The sequence below is a fragment of the Xenopus laevis genome, chromosome 1L, assembly GCF_017654675.1.
Source record: "Xenopus laevis strain J_2021 chromosome 1L, Xenopus_laevis_v10.1, whole genome shotgun sequence".
In the NCBI taxonomy this organism is placed as follows: Eukaryota; Metazoa; Chordata; class Amphibia; order Anura; family Pipidae; genus Xenopus; species Xenopus laevis.
In genome coordinates this window covers 203,782,549-203,810,293 of record NC_054371.1, presented here as the reverse complement: position 1 = coordinate 203,810,293, position 27,745 = coordinate 203,782,549, and the positions used below count along the sequence as shown (strand labels likewise).

The window sequence follows — 27,745 nt, the reverse complement described above, 5'->3', positions numbered from 1 at the left end:
AATCACTAGGAGGTAAAACATATCCATTTTACTGCTGTAAAATGCCATAGAAAGTCACTATTTCGAGGACTGATGGGGGGCTGTTTGGGCCTCTGTGTACTTGGAATGTCAGGGCATTTTTTGACTCCCTGTATGGGACCTATATCCAGAATGCTCTGAACTTGGGGTTTTCCAGCTAAGGGGTCTTTTCGTAAATTGGACCTCTGCATCTTAAGTCTACAAAATAATCATTTAAACAGTAAATACACCCAATGGGATTATTTTCCTTCCAATAAGTATTATTTATATCCTAGTTGCATTGAGTACATGCTATTGTTTTATTATTACAGAGAAAAAGGAAATCATTTTAAAATATGTGATTAATTCAGAATTCTTAGTTTTTGATATATTAAGAGAGAGGAATTGTTCCATTCCTTTCTTTTGCAATTGAAACCAATTGAAAAGTTGCTTAGAACTGGCCACTCTATAACATACTAGAAATGAACGGATAGGTGAGCCACTTCTTTAATAATGAGATCAGTAGCGTTCCACATGGAAATCAATGTAATGTGCAGCATCAATCTGAGCCGAGACACGGAGACTGTTCTAGTTGCCATTTCCCCCTGTACTTTGTTTTCTTTGTATAACTGCAGCCTGTAAAAGCCTTTTTGGCTAGAGAGTGAGTGCCCTTCCGCTGGTGTGGGAATATCTGGATTCTGACTCGCTTATTGTGTGTTTCCTGTTGTCTGCCACTGTCTATTGCCAATATTTTTTCCGCAAACAATACTTACTGTTACTCACTATTTCCAGGAATGATATGAAACTTCTTATTGGGACATCAACAGCACCTTCATTGTTTTCTTGTTCTGGTTCAGCCAAGCCGTTTTCCTTTCCATGATTTATTTCCTGGACAGGATTCTGTAATCTTAAATGGCTAGAAAAGAACTAGAAGTAAAGGGCAGTCACAAACCCTATTCAACCCATTTCACCACAGTGGTGCACTGACTTCACAACGTCGAACTGTGTCCTGTAAATGTTCACATATTGTACAATGTTTATAGAGTCCTGCAGCGGGTCGGCTACCAACGGGTTACCTGCAAAAACCCTGCAGGTTGCAGGTAGAAGTTTCGGTTGCGGGTATAGACGCGGGTCGGTGGCAGCAACGTAACTAGAGGGGGGCGGGCCCTGGTATGGTGCATGCAGCCGGGTCCCCCGCCCCACTCCATACACCTGGAATCAGCGGCGCGCGAGCTGCCAGGGGGCCCTGAGGGGGTGTGGGCCCTGGCCCAATCGCACCCCTGCTCTCCCGGTAGTTACGCCACTGGTCGGTGGTTCTACGGGTCGCAGGTTGGGCCGCGGGTCTTCTCAATAACAATTTTTACTTATTTTTTCTGATCACGCCTACTTCTGATGATGTCACTTCCAGTTTACAATGTCAACACTTCCTGATTCTTGATGGTCAGCGGGACGTGGGTCCGGGTTGCAGATAAGGTACTTGCGGGTCGGGTAGCAGGGCTAAGCGGGTAAGAATGCGGGTCCGGGTTGCGGATTGCAGGTTGTGGGTATGGGTCGGGTACGGGTTCCAAAAAATGGACCCGCGCAGGACTCTACAATGTGAGCCTATTAAATTCAGCTCTGTGCCTGTTCCACTTCCACCTATGCAATTGTACCATGCATTGATTTGAATAAGAGACTGGAATATGAATAGGAAAGGGACTGAACAGAAAGATGAGTAATAAAAAGTAGCAATAACAATACATTTGTAGCAGAGCATTTGTTTTTTAGATGGGGTCAGTGACCCCCATGTAAAAGCTTGAAAGAGTCAGAAGAAGAAGGCAAATACTGTAATTCTAAAACTATAAAATAATAAAGACCAATTGAAAAGTTTCTTAGAATTTGCTATTCTAGAACTGTGCTGATTCTGTAACAATACTAAACTGCAATTTAAACGTGAACCACTCCTTTAACTTAAAGTTCATGTGACTGCTCTTATGTGTTTGTGACTTTTGAGGTCCCCAGAAACAAAATCATAAATACCAAGTGTAGCTGCATCGCTAGTGCGGTGAGCACTATTGCGCTCCCTGCGCTAGCAGAACAGAATTTCCATTTTAAAAAATGCAAATTTGGCTCTTAAATTTACCATAGGTGGCTTTTTGGCCGCTCTCTGCCGTCTGAGGCGATATTCTCATCTTACCTCATGGCAGGAGCTGCCCTAATAAATACAGAGCAGAATAATCTTCCTTTTTTACTTTTTCATTAAAGGGGTGGTTCACCTTTAAGTTAACTTTTGGTATGTTATAGAATGGCCCGTTCTAAGCAACTTTTCAGTTGGTTTTCACTCTTTATTTTTTCTTCTTTTTTGAATTATTTGCCTCCTTCTTCTGACTCTTTTTCAGATGGGTGGGATTGAAAATGCTCTGTAAGCTACTAATGTATTGGTTTTTTTGTATTATTCATGTTTCTATTCAGTCCCTCTCCTATTCATATTCCAGTCTCTTATTCAAATTGTTGTATGGTTGCTAGGGTAATTCAGACCCTAGCAACCAGATTGTAAACTGGAGAGCTGCTGAATAAAAAGCTAAATAACTCAAAAACCACAAATCATGAAAAAAATAATACCAATAGCAAATGGTCTCAGAATATCACTCTCTACATCACACTAAAACAACCCCTTTAAATGTTGTACTTTATAAGAACGTTTATGAAAGTTTAAGGTAGGGATGCACCAAATCCACTATTTTGGATTCGGTCGAACCCCTGAATCCTTCACGAAAGATTCGACTGAATACCAAACCGAACCCTAATTTGCATATGCAAATTATGGGAGGGAAGGGAAAAACATTCTTTATTTCCTTGTTTTATGACAGTCACACCATTTCCCTCTGCCCCTAATTTGCATATGCAAATTCGGATTTGGTACAGCCGGGCAGAAGGATTCGGCCGAATCCGAATTGTGCTGAAAATGGCCGAATCCTGGCCAAATCCTGGATTCGGTGCATCCCTAGTTTTGGGCAGTGATGTTGTTGACCTTCAGGTCCCACTACCCTTTAATAGCCTTAAGCATTATTAGTAGTTTATCAACAAGGCCTCAATGTTCCCATCCCTAATTTGTCATTAGTTTTGTAACTATAGGTGTAAATATTAATATGTAATACACGAACCATGAATATCCTGTAAATTATATCCTTATAAACGGTGCTTAGTGATGTCATCAGTTATAAACGATGAGTAGTGATGTCATTTCTATCACATGACTCACTGAAACTTTATTATTATAATAAATAAAGTATCCCCTGTTGCAAAATACGAGGATATTAGAAGTACCCTGAGTTCCATAACCTGTATAAAAACACTTGGCATTTGGCCTTGTGCTTTTATATGGTCATGGAACTCCTCGGTAACTTAGAATATCCTTATATTTTACAATAGGGGGTCATTTATTCACTATATAATTAACAGCACGTGAATGGTCACAGTCTAGACTTAAGTATCAGGGAGTTACACATTTATGTGAGTGACCCCATGGTTCCTCATAGAAAAGGAAAGATTAAGTAAAGGGTGAATTTGAGTAGAAGCCTCCCGTCTCAGTGTTGCGAGGCCGGTGAAGACACTGGCAGACATAAATGCTAAAGGTTTGGCCGGCGTCCAGTGGAATTGCCGGCTGCGTTCTCACTCAACCAGTCTGAGGAGCCTTCCTTCAGCAATTGTTCTACACTCCAGGAAAACAGTCACTGCCTGTTGTTCACTCTGAATCTCTGAGCAAAAGAGCATTTCTTTTGATCGCAAGGAGATGTTCCGTATATTAAAGGAACAGTAACACCAAAATATAAAAGTGTATGAAAGTAATACAAATATAATGCAGTGTTGCCCTGCACTAGTAAAACTGATGTGTTTGCTTCAGAAACTCTGCTATAGTTCATTTAAACAATCTGCTGTGTAGCCATTCAAGGCTCAGGTTACATAGTAGATACCAGCTGCACTTTGTAGAATCCCATTGTATTCTATTACAGAGCTTATTTGTTATCTGCTAAGTATCCTGAGCCTTTTCTCCTTTTTCAGCTTCAATGGCTGCCCCCATGGCTACACAGCAACTTGTTTATATTAACTGTAGTAGTCTTTCTAAAGCAACCATGACTCTTACCAATGTGGAGCAACAGTAAACTATATTTAATTACTTTAAAACTATTTTCTTTTTTAGTGTTACTGTGTAATGACAATGTTTTCTCTAGTAGATGGAAGAAAATATCCCCATCGCTCCCTATCCCCTCTACAGCCTTTTCCTTGGTTTTAAATTATTTGCAGTTTTATTACTCATTAGTGTGGGATTATTTGTGCTTTTAGGAAGGGAAGGCTGGTTTAACAAGTTTATTGCACCCACTTGGTGCTGTCACTATGATTACCCCAGCATTCTTCACTTAATGTCTATTACAGGTATGGGACCTGTTAAACCAGAATGCTCGGGACCTGGGTTTTTTTTAGATAAGGGATCTTTCCATAATTTGGATTGCCATGCCTTAAGTCTACTAGAAAATCATTTAAACATTAAATAAACCCCATAGGCTGGTTTTGCTTCCAGTAAGGATTAATTATATCTTAGTGGGGGAGCAAGTACAAGGTACTGTTTTATTATTACAGAGAAAAAAAATTATAATTTTTAAAAATCTGAAAAATGGTGTCTATGGGAGATGGCCTTCCCATAGTTCCAAACCTTCTGGATAATGAGTTTCCGGTAGGGAGGCACCGAATCCAGGATTCAGTTCGGGATTCGGCCAGGGTTCTGCCTTTTTCAGCAGGATTCGGATTCGGCTGAAGCCTTCTGCCTGGCCGAAACGAATCCGAAACCTATGCATGAAATCACATGACTTAGTCATAAAACAAGGAAGTAAAAAAATGTTTTCCCCTTCTCACCCCTAATTTGCATATGCAAATTAGCATTCGGTTCGGTATTCGGCCTTTGGTATTCCTTTCGGGAAGGATTCGGGGGTCCGGCCGAATCCAAAATAGTGGATTTGGTGCATCCCTAGTTTCCAGATAATTGATCGTCATACCTTGTCTACTAGAAAATCATTTAAACATTAAATAAACCCCATAGACTGGTTTTGCTTCCAGTAAGGATTAATTATATCTTAGTTGGGATCAAGTACAAGCTACTGTTTTATTATTACATAGAAAAAATGAATAATTTTGAAAAATCTGAAAGATGGTGTCTATGGGAGATGGCCATCCCGTAGTTGCAAACTTTCTGGATAATGGCTTTCCGGATTATGGATCTTCATACCTTGTTTACTAGAAAATCATGTAAACATTAAATAAACCCAATAGGCTGGTTTTGCTTTCTATAAGGCTTCCAATACGGATTAATTATATCTTAGTTGGGATGAAGTAAAAGCTACTGGTATATTATTACAGAGAAAAAAAATTAATATTTTTTAAAAATCTAAAAAATGGTGTCTATGGGAGATGGCCTTCCCGTAGTTCCAAACTTTCTGTATAATGGGTTTCTGGATAATGGATGCCATACCGGTACTGTATTCCTCTTGTAGCTGTGGGGCAGTTTTATTAATGGTCCAACTGGGGAATCTAGGCTTCTTCGAAGTTTGATGCAAATTCTTATTTAACAGCACGAGAAGTCAGGAAGGTGTTAATGAACTGACACATTTATCAATGCAGGTACGTGTGCCCATTTGTCTATTTTTGCTTTGAGCAGCTGACACATTGTGTTTGAGTGGGTGTCAGTACTCGGCCATGCTCAGCAGTCTCACGTGTCCCTATTGCACAGCAGAGAAGAGAGACAAAATAAATTGTTAAATAGGCAAAAGATTGGTATTACAAGCCATGCGCTCTGGTAAAAAGATCCTTATTATTGATGAGTCGGCCCCTGAGCTTTTGTTCCTTCCCTGCTATATCTTTGCTGCTTTCCAGACGTTCTATTGCAAATGAGATAAGTGAAAGGAAAGTCCCCTTATTAACATACAGAAACTAAATACATTCATTGCATGCCTGACTTTGTGTCCAGTGTGAGTTGGCTTGTATATCTTACTTATTATAACGGACCAGTTGTTTTTCTTTTATAAGTCTGATAGCCGTTCCTTTACGGACACTCTATCCAAACAAACGAGCGGTTTAATTTCTCTGCCAACAGATGACGACATACAGTTCTGCTTGCTTAGCCGGGTCACTTTAACCAATTGGTCAGACTGTACCAATGAAAACCTCTGGCCGCCAGTCGGATCATGTATGGGTTGTTTTAGTATTTGAACTCTGATCAGTAGGAAGGTAACTGTGGATCTGCCGTGTGTAGCACAATAAACATTTTTGACCACGCCCATTTTGTGGCCACATTCCCTAAACACCATGTCCATTTTACAAAATTCTGCAGGTTATGGAAAGTCTGAACACATTTCTGGAGGTTCTATGGTCAAGTTTTTATGTGTTATTACAGTTTTGTTAATGAAGGTAATATTGCCCTTTAGGGTGGTGGCACACGTGGCTACTCAGGGAGATTAGTCGCCCAGCGACAAATCTCCTCTTCTTCAGGCGACGAATCTCCCCGAAATGCCTTCCCGTCGGCTACAATGTGAATTGACAGCGGGATGACACTCAGATTGCTTTGGTTTTCCGAAGTTGTCTTGTGATGTGCCGGTCAACAGTTTATCGACCCACGCATACCCCTAACCTGCTGCTTAAAGGAAAACTATACCCCCAAACAATGTGGTCTCTATAAAAAGATATTGCATAAAACAGCTCATATGTAAAACCCTGCTTCATTTAAATAAACCATTTTCATAATAATATACTTTTCTAGTAGTATGTGCCATTGGGTAATCATAAATAGAAAATTGCCATTTTAAAAAATAAGGACCACCCCTGGGATCGTACGATTCACGGTGCACACAAACATGCCAAACAAGCCATACTTGTTAGGTCACATGAGTCAATTAACAGACAGAGTTGTGTCTTTTGCTTCAACACTTAGTTAGAGCTGCAGTATTTCTGGTCAGGTGATCTCTGAGGCAGCACACAGACCATCCTGAAATGACAGTAAAAGGGCAAGATTTAATTAAATATATATACCAGTTTGGTAAGATTCTTTAATATGCCACTTAACATGATATAAACTATCTGTAGCTTAAGTGTTCATTTTGGGGGTATAGTTTTCCTTTAAATCCAGCCGTGGGTCTCTGTCTATTCATATACATGCGCCTGTCCCGTCTCTGATGTCACAGAAGGGGCGGGCAGTGGGCCCGTACTGGCAATCTGTGAGTTCTGGCAAATGCCAGAGGGGATGCTATAAGGTGCCATAGAAAGTCAGTATTTAGTGGGCTGATCGGGGCTGTTTGGGCCTCTCTGTGGGCTGATTGGGCCACTGTGTACCTGAAATGCCAGGGCCTATTTTAATTCTCAGTCCGGACCTGGCGGGCAGACACTCGTATAAATAGACAGTGCTGGATGGGGAAGCTGAGCACAGGTAGGTCGCAGGCAGAAAAAGTTTCAAGGGCAGTAGGAAGAGCTCAGCTAGCACCCGACCTGAATATTTTGTGTGAGTGTCAGCCCAAACCCATGGGTCCCGCAAGCTTACTTACTTTTAACCTTTCCTTCTCCTTTAAGCCGTGAAGACCAATAGACCGAGGGCATGTTTATGCAGAACTTCAATTGTCCTTTATATATTCTGCAAATGTAAAATAAAAGACACAACGTGAGGCTCAGAGTGTTAATTTCTTTCCGCACTAATTAGTGGCACCAGTCACTGGCATTGACGAACTTAAGTGCCAAAGCTGTGTATCATATTGATACTGTGCCATCGATTTGAATGTAGTAAATGCAGAATCACAGCATCAAGCCCAACATTTGAGATACTCTCCCTCTACGTGGGATGGAACCATCCCTAGACGCTCCTTTGCTTCCTTGCTGCTGAATTTGAGCTGAAGCAGGACTACACATGGACTAGTGAGAGATTTCAGTTAGTTTCTCATGTCTTTCCCACAGACACTGCCAAATGTTTACTTATAACCACTTATAACCAAGAATAAAATTAATTCTTTGCAACTTAAAAAAAAAAAAAAGATTTATTGCACATGAATTTTAGGAACTTTTTATAATACTTTTTATAATACTCTTAAATATATCACTCACCGATGAACTGTTGAATTTAATATATGTATTTTTGATATTAATTGGACCTTATGGTTGAATTTTAAGGGATTAATGTAGGTAATATGACACTGGGTTGTGAGATCCGTTTTAGAAAAATGGGATGTTGTACTTAAAACAGAGAGTTATAGTTATAAATGTTAATATGATCTTTTACAATGGAGTGATACGAATCTAGTGGGTGTTTTAGATGATACACTGATATCTTTAGTGTCGGACTGGCCCACCAGGATACCAGGAAAAGTCCAGATAGTCCTCATGTTGCTAAACATTTGGCCTATTTCATGGCCATTCCCTATTTTTATGAGAACAAAGAGGCTAAATAGTTGGAAAAATATGGTATAGTATGTAAAGAAAAGAGACTAGAGGTTGAGTGAGTAGAGGAAGAAAGGAGAGGTAGAGTGGACCCCTGGTCTAAGATTAATTGGTGGGCCGCTGGTCAAAGTTTTTGGGTTGTCCCCTGGTGTCCCTGTCCGGCACTGGATATCTTATCAGGACACGGATATTAAATGTACAATTAGGGATATAATGCACTGATTGGTAGATGGGAATATAAAATGTGTCGATTTTTGGCAAATATATATATATTATCAAATGATTAAAATTTCTTTTTTCTCTGTAATAATAAAACAGTAGCTTGTACTTTATCCAAACGAAGGTATAATGAATCCTTATTGGAGGCAAAACAATCCTATTGGGTTTATTTCATGTTTAAATGAATTTCTGGTAGACTTAAGGTGTGGTGATTCAAAGAATTTTAGATTGCAGTACTTGCATGTATTTTAAATCAGACCTTATGTGCCTGTGATAACTGGAGGCTTCTTGATTGACAAGTTTATTGGGGAAGCGAAGAGTAATAAGATGGAAGGAATGGCTAATTATCCTCCAACGTTTTCATTTAGCATGCACTCTACCGGAAATGAGAGAGCTGTCAGAGCTAACAAAGAAGATTCATCAGGAATTAAAAGGGATGTTGTCCATAAATATTTCTGTCTTATTTCATTCAGCATTCAGAAATAGGCCCAGTGGATTTATTGTATTCAACCCACTATTGTAGCCGCTTTGGGACATGTTACCGTAAATGATGCCTTATTGTCCAGTGACACAGCAAAAAGTTAGCAGGCAGCTTGTGTTGCTTAGCTGTTGGAAAAAGCCCATCTGACCGGTTGTTAGGGGTTACTAGACCTGGGCAAACCATGTTACCGTCTATTTGAGAGGGGTCAGCCATAGTATTCAGGATTGTATCAGTTTAGCACAACATCAAGTACAGCTATGGGATCCAAGGCTGTATTTATATAAAGACACCCAAGGACCCATGCAGCAGCCTTAATAGACCTACCCTCAGGTGCCTATTAAAAAAAAAAAAATCTCCCCAGCTGCCACCTGAGAATTGTGGGCAAATCCAGTGGCTAAGCTGAGGGGGAGTGAGAGGGCAGGGGCGAACTTCTTGTGCTCGTCCGAGGAAGTGACATCATATGTTGTGTGTGTGTGATGTCACCCGCACATCACTTCTGCAACATGGTGCGCTCTGAGGTCCAGTGCCTAGCGTGGCACCTGAGCTAAATACAGCACTGCCAGGTTCCCTTATCCAGAGAACCGTTATCCATTATGCTTCTGAGGAAGCCCCCTGTAGCAATCTTACTGCTTTTTCAGTGCGCTGGGTGCAGTAGAGTGAAAACCCAAACTTTAAGCAAACAAAACAGCCATTTTACTCTACTGTGCATGTGTTGGCCTGCAGCCGTTAAAGAACAAAAAAGTGGAGGAAGAGGATCTCTCCATGATGCTCTCTCAGAAGTTCCCCAGGCCAGTGCAGTTTTTGCTAGAAGGAGGGAGCCCTGGCTTGAAATATTAGGTAACTGATTATATTTACAGGGGGTGCCTAACCGTGTTTAAAAATGTCCTTGTCCCTTAAGGTATGGTGATTAAATTATGAAAATATCCATTATTCAGAAGACCCCAGGTCCCAAGAATTGTGAATAATACATCCCGTACCTGCATCAAAGCCTTGATTCCTTTTATATATAAATAATATATGTATAATATAACCCCCATATACACACTAAATTGTCCGTATATCTCCAGATACAGCTATGGGGCCTGTTATCCAGAATGCTCGGGACCTGGGGTTTTCTGTATGACAGATCTTCATACCTTACTAGAAAATCATGTAATTGTTAAAGGGGACCTGTCAATACACATAAAAAGCTGTGTGTTAAAGGCCATTTGCTAATTAAACATGGAACCCAAATTCTTTTTTTCATTAAAGCAGCCATACCTGTTATAAAGGTGTTTAAATATCTGAGCTGTCAATCAAAGATTACCTGCCCGCCTCTTTGCTTGAGGCATAGAGGCGGGGCAGTCAATTACTTTCACTTTCCATTCAGCATTTCCTAGATGTCATTGCTCTCCCCATATCCCCCCTCCCTCCTAACAATTTATAATAGTGTAGGGCACTGTGTATGGTCATTAGGTCCCCCATTCTGGCATATACACAAATTTTCTTAATAACAATATGCACAAAATGGCAACTGCCTGCGAACCTGTGATTGTGTAAGTCCAAGGCTGAAGGAAACAAAATGTAAATAATAATGGTAGTGTAAGTAAATTTTATTTTGTTCAACTAACATGATAGAAATTGATTTGGAATTATTTCATAGAGTGACAGGTCCCCTTTAAATTAACCCAATAGGCTGGTTTTGCTTCCAATAAGGATTAATTATATCTTAGTTGGGATAAAGTACAAGCTACTGTTTTATTATTACAGATAAAAAGAAGGAAATACGTTTTGAAAATTTGGATTATTTGGATAAAACTGAGTCTATGGGAGACGGCTAGTGATGGACGAATTTATCCAAACAAATCGACGGCGTCAAAATGGCCCGGCGCCCATTAAGTCAATGGGCGTCTGTTTTTAATCGCCGGCGTCAAAATCCTGGTGTTGAAACCGGCACTGGCGTCAAAATCTTTTCGACACCGGTGAATTTTCACCAGCGGAATTTCGCTGCAAATTCAGGAATTTATTCACCGGCGGCGAAACGGGCAAATTTGCCGTAAATTCATGCCTGGCGAATAAATTCGCTCATCACTAGAGACGGCCTTTCTGAAATTCTGATCTTTCTGGATTGCTGGTTTCCGGATAACGGCTCGGCTCCCCTTGGCCGGTACGTTTAGCTGCTTGCCCAGCTTGGGTTAAGGATTTACCCTGATTTCGTAACAGCCTTCTAGAATAAAAGCTTTGTGCTTTGGCACGAAGTAGGTTACTTTTATTAAATTAATCCATGCATAAAGGGGAATAACACCTAAGATTACGTGTCACGGATGAAAATAATTACTAATAAAACAGGCTAGTCGGGTTGAGAAAATGAAAATTAGGAGTGAAATTGAGAGAGGCTTTTAATCTCTCCTTACTGGCGATGCCATATGTTTTGTGAGGACTTCGTGACCAATTCTGCTGGGCATAACTAATGTCTGCGAACTCTTCTCCCTTTTCCATCGGAGTCTCAGGCGCGGTATCCGTCTTCTATGCAAGTGACACTATCAATTATTAAATGTGTCATGTAAAATACACAAACAACTGTTCCGTGTTAGGAGAAATGTTGCTCTTGTTATCTTTGCAGACAAATGGAACACATAATTGTATGTTCCCTTACAGTTAATCAGTCCAGAAAAACAGTTTCAGAGGGAACTATCATTATTTACCCTTTTTTTTTCTAGCTTTAAATAGTGGTGTTTGCAGCTAATGATTACTTCCGTTGTCAGGACATAAATCGGCTTGTTTGGGACTATATTCTACAATAATCATGAAAGCCAGTTACATACATTAATATAAAGTGATTATTGATATTGTTTGAGTGTTTCATTCCTTATATTCAAAGTTTTTTTCCATGAAAATAAAAAAGTATTTCCATGTAATAAAATTATACAGGTATGGCATCCGTTACCCGGAAAACCCGTTATCCCGAAACCTGTGAATTAATGAAAGGCCATTTGCCATATACTCCATTTTATCCAAATAATCCATATTTTTAAAAATTATTGTTTTTCTCTGTAATAAATATACAGTGTCCTGTATTTGGTCCCAACTAAGATATAATTAATCCTTATTGGAGGCAAAACCAGCCTATTGGGTTTATTTAATGTTTACATGATTTTCTAGTAGACTTAAGGAATGAAGATCCAAATTATGGAAAGATCTGTTATCTGCAAAACCCCAGGTCCCAAGCATTCTGGATAACAGGTCCAATACCAATATCTAAATAATCTATAAAATCTTTTAGTTGATTAATTGGCTCCTAACCATATTGCTATCGTATTTAATAAGGACTTAGATTGTAAGCTGCACTGGAGCAGGACTGAAAGCAGTTGAAGCAGTTCTTGGTTATCCTTTGCTGTTCTCTGGGTTATGGTTATAGAACAAGTTATATGAAGATTAAAGGGGGTGATTCTCCTTTAAGTTAACTTTTAGTATGTTATAGAATGGCTAATTCTAAGCAACTTTTCAATTGGTCTTCATTATTTATTTTTAATAGTTTTAATTATTTGCCTTCTTCTTCTGACTCTTTCCAGCTTTCAAATGACTGTCGCTGACCCCATCTACAAACAAATGCTTTGTAAGGCTACACATGTATTCATATTGCTAGTTATTACTCTTATTAGTATTCCCCTAACTATATTCCAGTCTCATCTTCAATGCATTATTGCTAGGTTAATTTGGACCCTAGCAACCAGATTGCTGAAATTACAAATTGAAGAGCTGCTGAATAAAAAGCTAAATAACTCAAAAAACATAAAAAATTATGAAAACTAAAACCCAATTGCAAATTGTCTCAGAATATCACTCTCTACATCATACTAAAAGTTAACTGATAGGCGAACAACCCCTTTAAGTGTGGGCAACAAAGTATTTGGAATACAATAGTATGTAGTAAACCAATGTTCTGTAATATATAGTTAAAGGTATTGTTCACCTTAAAATTAAATGTTTATATGTTATAGAGCATAATATTCTGAAATAACTAGCCATGTTAATTTTTTTTTTTTTTTTAATTTTTGTTCAGAAACTCTCCCTCCCCCTCCCTGGGAAATGCTATTTATTTGCTATGGTCAATATTACCCTAGTAACCAAGCAGTGGTTTGAAAAAGAGACTAGGAGAATAGGAGAGGGCCTGAATAGAAAGATAAATAGTAAAAAGTAACAATAATAATAAAATCGTAGTCTCATAGAGGAATAGTTTATTGGCTGCAGGGGTCAGTTACCCCCATTTAAAAGCTGAAAAGAAGAAGAAGAAAGCAGGGAAATAATTCAAAAACTATAATAAAAACATGAAGAGTGATTGAAAGGTTGGGAAGAATTGAATATTATATAATATACTAAAAGTTAAAGGGCAAGTGCAGAAAAACTTCCTTTTCATTCATGTCGGAGTAATGCCAACCAATTGCACTGCTATATGTCACAAGTAACTTGCTGACATTAAACAGTTATGTGCAGTAGACTGGGAGTAAATAGTGGGATGTTCCTTTGATATAAATTATACGATCTCTTGGTATAAATTATATGATCTCTTGATATAAATTATACGATCTCTTGATATAAATTATACGATCTCTTGGTATAAATTATACAATCTCTTGATGTAAATGATACAATCTCTTGATACGAAACACAGCTGTGCATTGTTTTCCAACAATTAGATTCTTAATTACTCCTTTATTACATTGTTCATTCCCCCTGCATTTCATTTGATGGACAATATTTTAATTAGTGTTATGTAATTTGCAAATAACTCTAAGGTATAACTGTTCTTTATGGCCCATCTGGGAATAAATCTTTGTCAGTCGTTGACATGTTATTATTATTATCCTTTATATAGCGCCAACATCTTCTGCATTGCTGTATGGAGATGATCATTCACATCTGTCTCTGTCCCAGTGGAGCTTACAATCTAATTTCTCTTGTCACATTGACACACACACTGGGGGTCGGGTTTATTAGGAGGCAGTTAACCTGCTATGTTCTTGAGTGACATTATTCTATTTAAGATGCATTCCAATGACATATTGGCACATACGTGTAAAAGATGGGCTTTCTTTAAGGATAGATTGTAGTATATTTGTAAACCGAAATAGTATATTCTGTATTAAATATTAGCCAAAATTTTTCTGCAACTCTTTAATCTGATTTTTGTGTTTTGAGTTGTTTAGCTTTTTATTAAAAATTTTAGCAATTTCATCCATCTGGTGGTAGGGTCCAAATATTCCTAGTAACCATACATTGATTTGAATTAGAGACTGGAATATGAATAGGAGAGGCCTGAATTAAAAGAGGAGTAATAAAAAGTAGCAATAACAATAAATGTGTAGCCTTACAGAACATTTGTTTTATGATGGATCAGTGACCCCCATTTGAAAACCTGATAGAGTCAGAAGAAGAAGGCAAATAATTCAAAATTCAAGAATAAAAAATGAAGGCCTCGTGGGCCCCCAAAGTTGCCCTCCAACCCTGATTTTTGTGGTTTGAATTATTTAGCTTTTTATTAATTTTTTTTGCAATTTCAGCCATCTGGTGGTAGGGTCCAAATTACCCTAGCAACCATGCACTGATTTGAATAAGAGACTGGAATATGAATAGGAGAAGCCTGAATAGAAAGATGAGCAATAAAAAGTAGCAATAACAATAAATCTGTAGCCTTACAGAGCATTTGATTTTTAGATGGGTCAGTGACCCCCATTTGAAAACTGGAAAGAGTCAGAAGAATGCAAATAATTTAAAATTCAAGAATAAAATATGAAGGCCGATTGAAACGTTGCTTAGAATTAGCCATTCTATAACTTAGGAAAAGTTAACTTAAAAGCTGAACCCCTTTAAGTATAAACGAGAAATCTTTGTTGAATAAACTTTCATGAAACTATTGAATGGTTCCTTGGCCATACCTTATTGTATTGGTGCCCACACATGGGCTATTATCATGTGCCAGTTTTGTTGTTATTAAATATATGTGCAACTCATAGGGGTATGTTTAGCAAAGAGTGAAGTTAGAGATCGCCACAGTCCTCTAGAGTGAAGTTCACCCTTTGATAAATACGCCTTTCAAAATCCCATGGAAATGAATGGATAGTGGCAGAATTTCACGCTAGAGGACAGTGGCGATGTCTAACTTCACTTTTTCATAAATATTAGGGATGTACCGAATCCAGGATTTGGTTTGGGATTCGGCTTTTTCAGCAGGATTCTGATTCAGCCGAATCCTTCTGCCTGGCCAAATCCTATTTTGCATATGCAAATTAGTAAGGATGCACCGAATCCACTTTTTTGGATTCGGCCGAACCCTTCGTGAAAGATTTGGCCGAATGCTGAACCCTAATTTGCATATGCAAATTAGGGGTGCGAAGGGGGAAAACATTTTTTTCTTCCTTGTTTTGTGACAAAAAGTTACGCAATTTCACTCCCGCAGCTAATTTGCATATACAAATTCGGATTCGGTGTGGCCGTGCAGAAGGATTCGGCCGAATCCTGCTGAAAGGCCGAATCCCGAACCCAATCCTAGATTCGGTGCATCCCTACAAATTAGGGGCGGGGAGGGAAATTGCATGACTTTTTGTCACAAAACAAGGAAGTAAAAAATGTTTTCCCCTTCCCACCCCTAATTTGCATATGCAAATTAGGATTCAGGTTCGGTATTTGGCCGAATCTTTGGCAAAGGATTCGGGAGCTTCCCTAATAAATATACCCCATTGTATTGTGTGTGGGGCTAAAACATTCTATGTGCTTAGGGTTCATTCAGATATCCATCAGGCATGCATGCCGTTTCTTGCATTCATTTTTCTTTTACCTACCCAGCACATGCATGAGTAACCGAGCTCAAATGCTTATTAAAGGAATAATCGTCTGTTCAGTGCCCGGACCGGATATTCAAAACCTCATATTTTCACGGCAGCAGCCCCTGAACTTTAAGTTCTCTACAACAGTCCAAATGTCTGGTTGTTATACCCTGGGAGCACGTGACAGACGGAGTTCCTAAACGGACTGGGTTAGGCGTAGCCGTATCACTGGAAGATAAGTCATTTGGGAAGAAAAATGAATATTATCTCCTGAGGATGGCAGAACAGTAATTTCACAGCGGTGTCAGAATCCTATTAATACATACAAATAAACTAATTAAGATTTTTGTTTATCAATGCACAATCATTTGTCCTTGTACTCTGCTGAACATGCAGTGGAAAAAGAAGTTCTATGTAAATTCTCCTTATAATTTGCATGCGTTTGCTAATTAAGGAACTGGTATGGGGGTTCTCTGAAGGATATATATTTCAGCACTGCACTTTTTTGTATACATTTACATTTCTCTGCTATAGTTGCCGGAAATTAATGGCCCTGGCTAATGGTCGGCCATGACGCTCGTTTCTTCAAAAGTATTGCAGTAACCCAGATTTCCAATGCTTCTTAGTGAGTTGGGGTCGGGGCTGCTGTCCTGTGAAATATAGGCTGTTTGCTAAATATGAAATACCAGGGATGCAGGTATGGGATCTGTTATCCAGAAACCCATTGCCCAGAAAGCTCCGAATTACAGAAAGGCCATTTCCCATAGGCGCAATTTTATCCAAATAGTCCAAATTTTTTAAAAATGATTTCCTTTTTGTCTGTAAAATTAAAACAGTAGCTTGTACTTGATCCCAACTGAGATATAATTTATCCTTTTTGGAAGCAAACCCATTGGGTTTATTTTGGGTCAGGGCACACGCTCAGATTCAGGGAGATTAGTCGCCCGGCAACAAATCTCCTCTTCTTCGGGGCGACTAATCTCCCTGAACTGCCTCCCACCGGCTAGAATGTAAATCGCACGCGGGATGGCATTTGAGCGTTTTGTTTTCTGAAGTTTCCGAGGCGACTTCGGAAAACGAAGCGTTCGGATCCAAGTGTCATCCCGTCGCCGATTTTCGATCTAGCCGATGAGAAGGCAGGGGAGGCAGTTCGGTGAGATGAGTCGCCCCAAAAAGAGATTTGTCGCCGGGCGACTAAATCTTGAGAGTGTGCACTGACCCTTAGGGGAAAATTCACTAAGTGCTGAAGCGTCGAACGCTAGCGTTAATTCGCTAGCGTTTGGCATTTTCGTTACTGCGCAAACGAACGTTGGCGTAGTTTCGCTAGTGTTACTTCGCACCCTTACGCCTGGCGAAGTTTCGCTAGCGACGTAACTACGCAAATTCACTAACGCGCGCAGTCTACAGAACGCTACCTTTTACGCTAGACTTCCTTCGCCACCTCAGACCAGGCGAAGCGCAATAGAGTAGATAGGGATTGCTTCAAAAAAAGTCAAAATTGACTGGCGTGTTTTCTACATTATGGGTGATAGGCTGAAAAAGATCGAAAAATTTTTTGGGGCTCCCCCTCCTTCCCCCCCTACATTTCCTGACTCATGGCAACTTACTTAGACAGTGAGCACATGTGTAGGGCAAAATAAAATTTTTATTTGATGTTTTGAAGGTTTTCTAGCCATTTGTAGTGCTGATACGTATTCCTCCATTGAAATTTGAATTTGGCGCCGTATGCAAATTAGCCTTCGCTAGCGTAACTTCGCTTCACTAAGCAAATCAACGCTAGCGCAACTTCGCAATCTTACACTACCCCTGTGCGCAACTTCGGATTTTAGTGAATTTGCGGAGCGCTGGCGAAACTACGCCTGGCGAAGTGCGGCGAAGTTGCGCCTGGCGAAACTACGAATGTTAGTGAATTTGCCCCTTAATGTTTACATGATTTTCTAGTAGATTAAAGGTATGAAGATCAGAATAATTAAAAAGATCTGTTATCCTGAAAACCCCAGACCACAAGCATTCTGGATAACAGGTACCATACCTGTTTAAACAAAAAAGACTGAAACACTGTTGTACAAAACAATGTGCCATACTTTTTACAATGAATGCATGAACACAACTCTTACCATGTTCTTTTTCTTCTTTTTCACAGTTGTAGGACCAGCAACAGGAAGAGTTTAATTGGCAGCAGTCAGTCTCCTGCCCTCCCTCGGCCTCACTCTCCTCTCTCTGCTCATACAGGTAGGAATTCTTCCCCAGAGGATATAGCAGAATTGCCTGCTTTATGGTGTTAGAGGTCACGGACGAAAGGTTACTGCTGTCAGTGTGTTGTTCTCCTTTACCAATTGATTTCCCATTCTGCAGAACAGTGTCACGGTTTAATACAGTGTATTTTTACTATCGGCTGGCTTTTATATTTTCCCCTTGAAACCAAATATTGGGTGGGGGTAGTTCAGTTTCATCCAGTAGGTCATAAATGGGTTGTTTGACTTAATAGACTGCAGCAGTCTGTTAAAGCCCCAGAAACACAAGGAAAAAGCCCTGAAAACATTTACTTGTAATGCCACCATTACAGAGAACATGATATTTGTACAGGTATGGGACCTATTATCCAGGATGCTCGGGACCTATGGAGTCTTTCTGTAATTTCGGTCTCCATGCCTTCAGTGCACGATAAGAATAATTTAAACATAGGATAGTTAAGTCTTCACTAAGGATTTATTAGATCTTATTTGGGACCAAGTACAGGTATGGGACTCGTTATCCGGAAACCTGTTATCCAGAAAGCTCCGAATTATGGAAAGGCCATCTCCCATAGACTCCATTTTATCCAAAAAATTCAGATTTTATTTTTTCCTAAAATTCCGATTTTACATTTTTTTCCCTTTTTCTCTGTAATAATAAAACAGTAGCTTGTACTTGATCCCAATTGAGATATAATTAATCCTTATTGGAAGCAACCCCAGCCTATTGGGTTTATTTCATGTTTACATGATTTTCTAGTACAGGTATGGGACCTGTTCTCCAGAATGCTCGGGACCTGGGGTTTTCTGGATAACGGATCTTTCCGTAATTTGGATCTTCATACCTTAAGTCTACTAGAAAATCATGTAAACATTAAATAAACTTAGTAGGCTGGTTTTACCTCCAGTAAGGATTAATTAAATATTAGTTTGCATAAAGTACAATATACTGTTTTATTATTACAGAGAAAAAGGAAATCAATTTTAAAAATCTCGATTATTTGATTATAATGGAGTCAATGGGCGACGAACATTCCGTAATTCAGAGCTTTCTGGATAATGGCTTTCCGGATAACGGATCCCATACCTGTACACTTAAGGTATAATGATTCAAATTATAGAAATATCGGTTATCTGGAAAACCCTAGGCCGTGAGCATTCTGGATAATAGGTTCCATACCTGTACCAAGTACTGTTTTATTATTACAGAAAAAAAGAAAATATTTAAAAAAAAAAAAAATTTGATTAAAATGGAGTCTATGGGAGATGGTCTTCCCGTAATTCAGAGTTTTCTTCATAATGAGTTTCCTGATGACGGATCCTATACCTGTATTGAAAAATGCTAAGAGTTTTTCTGCTTATTTGGGCTTCCAGGGGCGATACAAACTAGGGATGCACAGAGTCCACTATTTTGGATTTAACCAAACCCCCGAATCCTTCACGAAAGATTCGGATGAATACTGAACCAAATCCTAATTTACATATGCAAATTAGGGGTGGGAAGGGTAAGACATTTTTTACATCCTTGTTTTGTGACAAAAAGTCACGCAATTTCCCTCCCCATGCCTAATTTGCATATGTGAATCCTGCTGATAAAGGCCAAATCCCGAACCAAATCCTCGATTCTGTGCATCCCTAATATATACCTTCCACTAGATACATACTAGGGCTATACATACCTTCCACTGGTCCTGATTTTAATTGTACATTTTTAACTGCAGACCTATAAAGGTGCAGGTTTTATATAAATTAGCATTTCAAGTGAATTGCAGGACTTAACAGGGACAGACTCTTAATTGGGTCTAAATGTTTAGTTTAGCAAACCCACTGCAGTAAGATTCTCGCTTATTTATAAATAGTATGTCGAGTCAAACTATTCATTTATGTTTTTGGTGCTACTGGTCCTTTAAAGATATACTGTCATACAACAAATTCCCATTTTATTTCATTTTATGCATGTCTAATTAAGTCTGGGCAGATTTCGGTTATTGCCGTTATCCATTCCGAGTGTTTAATTTGCTTTGCAAATATTTCTTATCTTAATTACACTGCTTGTCAATCCTGTTAATTGCCCTAAATCTACCAGTGATTTAACCATTGGGTTTCAAGTAGGAAGTAGACCACCGTGGTCTGAATGTGCGGTAAGAAACATGGCTAGGGGCCTCAACCATAAAGTGTGACAGAACTGCTGCAAGAGTTTCACATACCTGGTGGCAGGATCTTTATATCGCCATATGATTAGAATTCTTTAGCAAAACTGGAGTTCACATTCCACCACACAAATATCTGTGTAGGAATTAACTCGCACGCTTAATTGCCTTTACTGATAGGACTGTGCTAGTAATAACTCGTAAGTACGGAGAGAAAGCTTTATCGCTACCAGCATTTTTGCTTTGTTGCAGTTAAAAGCATGTGATGCCGAATAACTTCATCTAAACTGTTTTCCATTTATCAGCTTTTATTAACTGGGGGCTGGGATGGTAGTTTCTCCTAGAAAGTTCAGTATGTAATTGGCTATTACCAACACATTATTGATACGATTAGTGTTTGCATATCTGTATAAAGAATGTTCATTTTTAATTGTATTTCATTAGTTCAGGTTTGTTCTTGCCAAGTTCCGCATATACATAAGGCAAAAATCGGGAAAGGCTTACTCTTTAGTGAAGACCGAGCCCAAATATTATAAAAATGAAAAAAACTGTATAAGGACATAGTGGCCTGACGCGTTTCGTGCCATGAGCGCTCCGCATATACCCCACCTGCCTAATTTTGGTTTGCATGGAACCCACATCTGCTGATAAAAAGCTGGTCTACACTATAGAAGGAAATATTGTCGTAGTGAGCTGAGCCAGAGTCATGTGGGTGGTTACCTACAAAAAAGGGGATATTTTCCGAACTGGACTTGTTGATACTGGTTTTTTGGTAGGACTGCAGGTCGGAAGTCTCTATAAGCGATTGTTACTTTTTTTTTTTTTTTTTTAACCTCCCATATGACCATGACATCACTTCTGGACTGTGGCGATGTCATTTCCAGTTACATGGTGGTGGGCTGTTTGTGGATAGGTCAGTTGCTAGTGGATCTGGTCTGGGTTTCGGAAGACGGACATTACTTTGAGCAGTCGAACACCATTCTGTTTTGTTGGGGTTCAGAGCTATGGTCTCATAACACTGATCCAACTGGAGCACTCTTTGCCTGTTTGTATTAATCCTTACAGAGAGGAAACAGATTGATATATCTGTAATAATTCGATTTTTTATAGATCAGTAGCCATTCTGATGGTTGGTTCTCAGACCAAGACTTAGATTTTGCTGTGAAGTAGTTTGTGTCCATAAGATGATTCACCAAGTCTTTCTTAAGGTGGATACAGTATCGGACTGGCCCACTGGAATACCAGGAAAACTCCCGGTGGGCCCAGGTATCAGTGGGCCTCTTGCTTATAGCCATTTAGCCTATTTCATGGTCATTCCCTATTTCTTTATGGGAACAAAAACCACTTAATAATGAAAGAATAGAGTATAGTATGTAGAGAAAAGAGACTAGGATAATAAAGAGGTTGAGTGAGGAGAGGAGGTATAATAGTTTGGAAAGTGGGCCCTCAGCCTAAGGTTCTCTGGTGGGCCCCTGACACCCCAGTCCCACACTGGGTGGATAGTACATTAGGGAGAATATGTGGTTCTCAGACATTTTATCTGAAAGGGGTTCATGTTGTTTCTTTTATAATTACTGGTATGTTTTATTCTGTACCATGTCGGAACAGTTTTAGGTCACTCTACTTATGTTGCCATATAGACACTTCCTATATGTATCCCTGATCCCCAACCATGTAACATGTTGCTCACCAACCAATTGGATGTTGCTCCCAGTGGCCTTAAAGCAGGTTCTTATTTTTCAATTCCTGGTTTTGAGACAAATATTGGTTCCATAAAACCAGATGTGCTACCAAATACAGCCTCCTTTAGACTGCCTATGCACATAGGGGCTACCAAATAGCCAACCACAACCCTTATTTGGCACCCCCAGGAACATTTTTCATGCTTGTGTTGCTCCCCAACTCATAAGTGTGGCTCACAGGTAAAAAAAAGTTTGGGGATTATATATGATAGTTTGGGGACTATATATGATATGCTGAAGTTTCTTAGTATAGTATAGTAATAGTTTTGTTTTTCATTGTAGTTTCTCAAGTGGGTTCAACTATGTGTGATTGTCTCTTGGTTCATGCTTGGGTTGGCCGCAGACTGGAAATCTGTGGGTTCTGGCAAATGCCAGGGGGGCTGCTGTAAGATGCCATAGAAAGTCATTATTTATTGGGTTGTTGGGCTGTTTGGGCCTCTGTGTACTTGAAATGCCAGGGCCTATTTGACTCCCAGACCTGGTTGGCTGTGGTGAAGTCGTAATAAACACAGAGAGAGGCTAGGGGCAAACAGGCTGGAAAAGTCTGTTGAGCCAATAATCAGTCCTGTCTAGTCAACGGAAAAACTTATATAAAACTGGTTAAATTTGCCTGTGCTTGTTAACGACATGTTGGACCACTGCCCTGCTAGTTTCTAGATTTCTAAATCTTGTTGAATTTGAGTTCCTGTTTAACTAGTGCATTTGGTGCCAAGTGCCTATAAATTGGACAATGTTCTCCCAGGCGCTAGGTTTACAGAAATTCTTACATTTTTAAAATTATCGCGGTAGTACATTCTAGAACCTTACTGGTATATGCTGCATCAACACATTCATTTTACAAAGACAGACCCCTTCATAAATAGTTTTAAGTGTGTGATGTTTGCTTTTCCGTGTTTATTACTTCCCTGTATTCCTGTAAATCTATTAGACCATTTTCCTATAAAAATACGAGCCTTAGCATGGCTATTTTACCTTAGGGAGAACCTTTTGTTATTAGAACAAACCCAACAAAGGCAGGAGGCACACCTTAGCAACCATTATTTAGACCTGAGTTCCACATAGACATACTGGATTAGTAGAAGACTGAAACTCTTGGCAGGCTGCCATGTAGGATAGTGAATGCATGTGAATTAATATGTACTGACCCTAAGTAGAAGCAACGTGTAATATGACATATGTTTAAAACCAAAAGATAATGGCAAAACTCGCACACCCAGGCCTTAAAAGCTCCGCCAGGTGCTCAGTTGCTTGGAAGGATCGGCACCCTCCTCAATCAACAAAAGAAGAAAGCAATGGCACTCACAGCATATTCAAGCAGGATAAACCTTGCGTATGTTTATTTGCACACGATGCAACGTTTCGGGGTGGTCCCCTTTGTCAAGCATGCTTGACAAAGGGGACCACCCCGAAACGTTGCATCGTGTGCAAATAAACATACGCAAGGTTTATCCTGCTTGAATATGCTGTGAGTGCCATTGCTTTCTTCATATGTTTTAAAACCACCATACCCTTTGACAGCCAGAGGTCCTTTGTCCACCTCTTTCAAGGATTTAACATGATTTACCTTTCTTAGTTTAGTTTCTTTCACTGTAAAGCAACACTCGTTTATAACCAATGTTCTCACTGCATCTGAGCTTTCACATTACAATCGATAGCCAGGCTTGGAATATAATATACAGCGGCCCTTTGCTGTTGGCCTGGTATGTTGTATAAAGCAGACTGTAATCTGACCAATTTGTGCTGCCTATATGAGGGCATGCGTTGGCCAATTTGCTTCTATAGCCCCTTGTGCAGTTCCATCTAAGCTTAATTGTTTTAATTGTTAAAGAATGAATATTTTGTCTCACTCAACTGACTTGCTGAACAAACACCCAGCGATCTGACCAATTCTTCCCTTGAACTTCATGATCACTGATTATAACCAGGATTATGTAGCGTCTGTGGAGAGAGACTGACATGAGTTTGAGATCATGAAAACCAATCCTGCTTTCTGGCTGAGCAGTATCGGAGACAGATAAATCCAGCGAGGACCTTAGAAGTACTTTAGCATCAAGGTCACTCAATCCATTTCTTTCAAATTATGCAACCAGACATTTGGTTGGTGACCCCTACTTTGAGTGCAAGCTTAGCGCTCACTTAAAGCAACAGTAACACTAAAAAATTTTATGTGACAAATCCACTCTAAACTGCTTCAATAACAGCTCTATTGTGCATAAAGTTTATTATATTCAATGCTTTGTCCAAAAAACATATTATTAAATCTCTGCTTCCGGATGTATACTGTAGAATGGCGAAAGGGCGATTCTGCAAAATCCGAGGTGCGGCGCTCCACATCTCTGCCAAGACTGCTGAACCGGAAGCTGGTTCTTGCTGCTGTACTGAGGATTTTACAGACCTCTGCAGGGCTTACTTCTGTGCTGCAAGCAGGGAAGGAATGTCCGCAGCGTAATTTACTTCTGTGAGTGCTGCGTGTGGAGAAGGAATGCCCGCAGCGGTTTTTCCTAAACTTGCTTTAGTGCATTCAGTGCTGCGAACGAATGGTAAAAGTAGCACACAGATCAGCCATAAATCTAACCCACAGGACCCAGTAAATTACCGCTGCGGGGATCCCTTCTCCACTCGCAGCACTCACAGAAGTAAATTGCAGCACAGAAGTAAGCCCTGCAGAGGTCTGTAAAATCCTCAGTACAGCAGCAAGAACCAGCTTCCGGTTCAGCAGTCTTGGCAGAGATGTGGAGCGCCGCACCTCGGATTTTGCAGTATCGCCCTTTCGTCATTCTACAGTGTACATCCGGAAGCAGAGATTTAATAATATGTTTTTTGGACAAAGCATTGAATAGAATAAACTTTATGCACAATAGAGCTGTTATTGAAGCAGTTTAGAGTGGATTTGTCACATAAAATTTTTTAGTGTAACTGTTCCTTTAAGTTAATTTCACTAGACTTGTCTGCTTATTTCTGAAGTATGTTTTACTGTTTGTGCCCTGCCCCTGTGTAACATTCACTGGAAGCCTTTGTCCAGACCCCATGCACTATGAATATCTGAATATCTGTTCATACCAAGGCACTAGTGAGGTGCAGGCCAACAAAACTTCAACGAAACTTCAACCAGCACCCGACCCTAAACCACCCACACCCAACCAGGACACGCCCGGCACTTTTATTTATAGGCCCACGCTCAACCCACCCATCTTTGTTGGTATGCTCAATAGATAACTGCTGGAAGAAGAAGCAGGCACTAGAAAGTCGCAGCCTGGGAAACAAGGAATAATTCAATCTGAACCAGCCCTCGACCCACAAACTGTGTGCGGGAGTCGACTCAAACCCGCTGACCTGCGGGTATCGGGTCGGTCTGCACATCACTACAAGGCCCAGAATGAATTTAAAGTCAAACAAGTCTCTTGTCCCTGTAATAATGTTGGTTAGAGAGGAGTTGCCACCTCTTAAAAATAATACACCAATGTAGTGGGCTGTAGATTAAAAGTAATCCACTATACCAAACCGAATCCTAATTTGCATATGTAAATTCGGGGTGGGAAGGGGAAACATGATTTAGGATTCGGTTCGGCCTGGCAGAAGGATTCGGCCGAATCTGAATCCTGCTGAAAAAGGCCGAATCCCAAACTGAATCCTGGATTTTATGCATCCCTAATTTGAAAAAAAGCTTGATATCTGTGGCCACAGTTCAACAATTCTTTTGTGACACTTTTTGGGTGTTATTCCAGACTGCCCCACCACCTTTAATTTGTTCTGCAGCTAAAACAGGTGAATGAAGTGCCTCTCTGAATTGACAGAGATATGTATATATATATATTTTTTTTTTTTCCTCATGCGTGTTTCATAATAAAAAGGGGATGTGTTTTCATTGACTCGTCTTGCCATGACGGTAATTTATAAAAATGACAACGCACTGCCCTTTAATCCCCTTTAATCACATTATCGTATAACCACTCCATATGTGATCCAGTTATCAGACATGGAAATGCAAGAAAGGCTTCACGTTGTTTCGCATTTCCAGCTAATTGTATAAAGTGTGATCGACAATCAAGGATACTTTTGAATGATCACCTGGCACCGGCTCTTAACAATGTCAATTACAATTAATCCTGCTATTCCCTCGCCACTAATATCTTTTCACTTCACCAAAACCAACTGTATTTGCAAGTAGACAGCTATTAAAAGCCGATTAATAATGAACAGAGTGAGTTCAGCATATGCCTTTTTTTCCTAAAGATTTGCATCTCTTGCTTCTACGGTGAAGATGTAGTACTTCTCACAGCTAATTACCAAACAATGCAACCATTTAATTAATCTTGGATATACAATAAAAGCTTCCTAAATGAGGCACCCTGTGTATTGCTGTTGTGATGGGGGTGATTACCTATTCATTTTGCCACTTTCCCCCTAAGGAAGAATGAGTTAATTACCTACCCACTGCCTGGCCGCCATTTACTTTTCCTTTGGCAGGTCAGAAATATCAGCGCTAGTCTCTGCAGTATATCAACATTACGACAGAACTATGAGCATTCGGCAATCCCAAGGAACAGCAGGATTTAAGTAATAAGCAAGTGTTGCACATATGGGCAGGGAATTAACTGGCACCAGTTTTCATTTAAAAATCTCTCGGGTATTGACTTGCAGATGGGTGGATGAGAACTGTCAGTAGAGCAGAGGAACGATGAAGGTCACGTATCTGGCTTCTTCCCTCCTCAGCCTTTTCATAAACTAATTTTTGTATTCTGTTTTTTTCCCCCCTGCATTGTTGGATACGTACTTTAATACTTGAATGTTATATTTAGTGAAGTTACCAATTTTACAGACATTTGTGCCTTTACAAAATCATGCAATAGTCATTTTAAAATAATAATAATAATATTATTATTGCATTTGCAGCTTCTTTACCAGCTTAAGGGTACAATATGAGATTTGTTGCCCGCGGTAAATGTGTGACAAATCTCCTGAAATAATACTAACCGGGGTTAGTTGAACATGACATGTACATTTTTCTATCTTTAGTTTTGTATTTATTCATTTAAATGAGCCATTCCATCCATAAAAGCCTCCAGCTAGATTTAAAAGGATTTTCCTGACTGGGTGGATATGATGGGTAGCGGCATTGTCACAAGTAAATATTTTTAGTTTACTATGTTTTTATTATTTGGTTTTGTAAATTGAACAGTTCAAATGATCAGTTTAACAGGGCATAAATATAAGGTATAGGTAAAAGGAATGAAAAGACAATAATCGCGAGAAAGAAAAAAAATAAAATAAAATCTTTTACAAAATAAAATCAAAACCTGAAAAATGTTAAGACAAGTGAATGTTTTGGTGTTCTATACTGATAAAATTGACATATATACACATATACACACCCACACACAAGTTAAGGCCTGCCATATTGTGCTCTGTATCAAGGGAGGCAATTAATCTATCCTCTCGCTGACTTGATTTCAGTTGGGTTAACGAACGTGAAGGTGATTTACTATTACAGCTGTGGGATCCGTTATCCAGAATCTAAAAAGCTCCAAATCACGGGAAAGCCGTCTCCCATAGATTATAAATTATTCACATTTTTAAAAATGATTTCCTTTTTCTCTGTAATAATAAAACCGTACCTTGTTCTTGATCCAAACTAAGATATATTGGAAGCAAAACAATCCTATTGGGTTTA

The 27,745-nt window shown here is 39.5% G+C and overlaps 1 protein-coding gene across 6 annotated transcripts in view; it reads left to right on the top strand.

Moving 5' to 3' along the window:
* Nucleotides 1–27,745, top strand: part of LOC108695735 (microtubule-associated serine/threonine-protein kinase 4-like) — a 360,023-nt gene that overhangs the window by 246,580 nt on the left and 85,698 nt on the right. For all 6 annotated transcript variants that reach the window (XM_041569085.1, XM_041569088.1, XM_041569100.1 and 3 more), the window contains one exon: nucleotides 18,092–18,180. In XM_041569085.1, coding sequence (XP_041425019.1) covers nucleotides 18,092–18,180 — 89 coding nt within the window. The remainder of the gene's footprint in view (nucleotides 1–18,091; nucleotides 18,181–27,745) is intronic.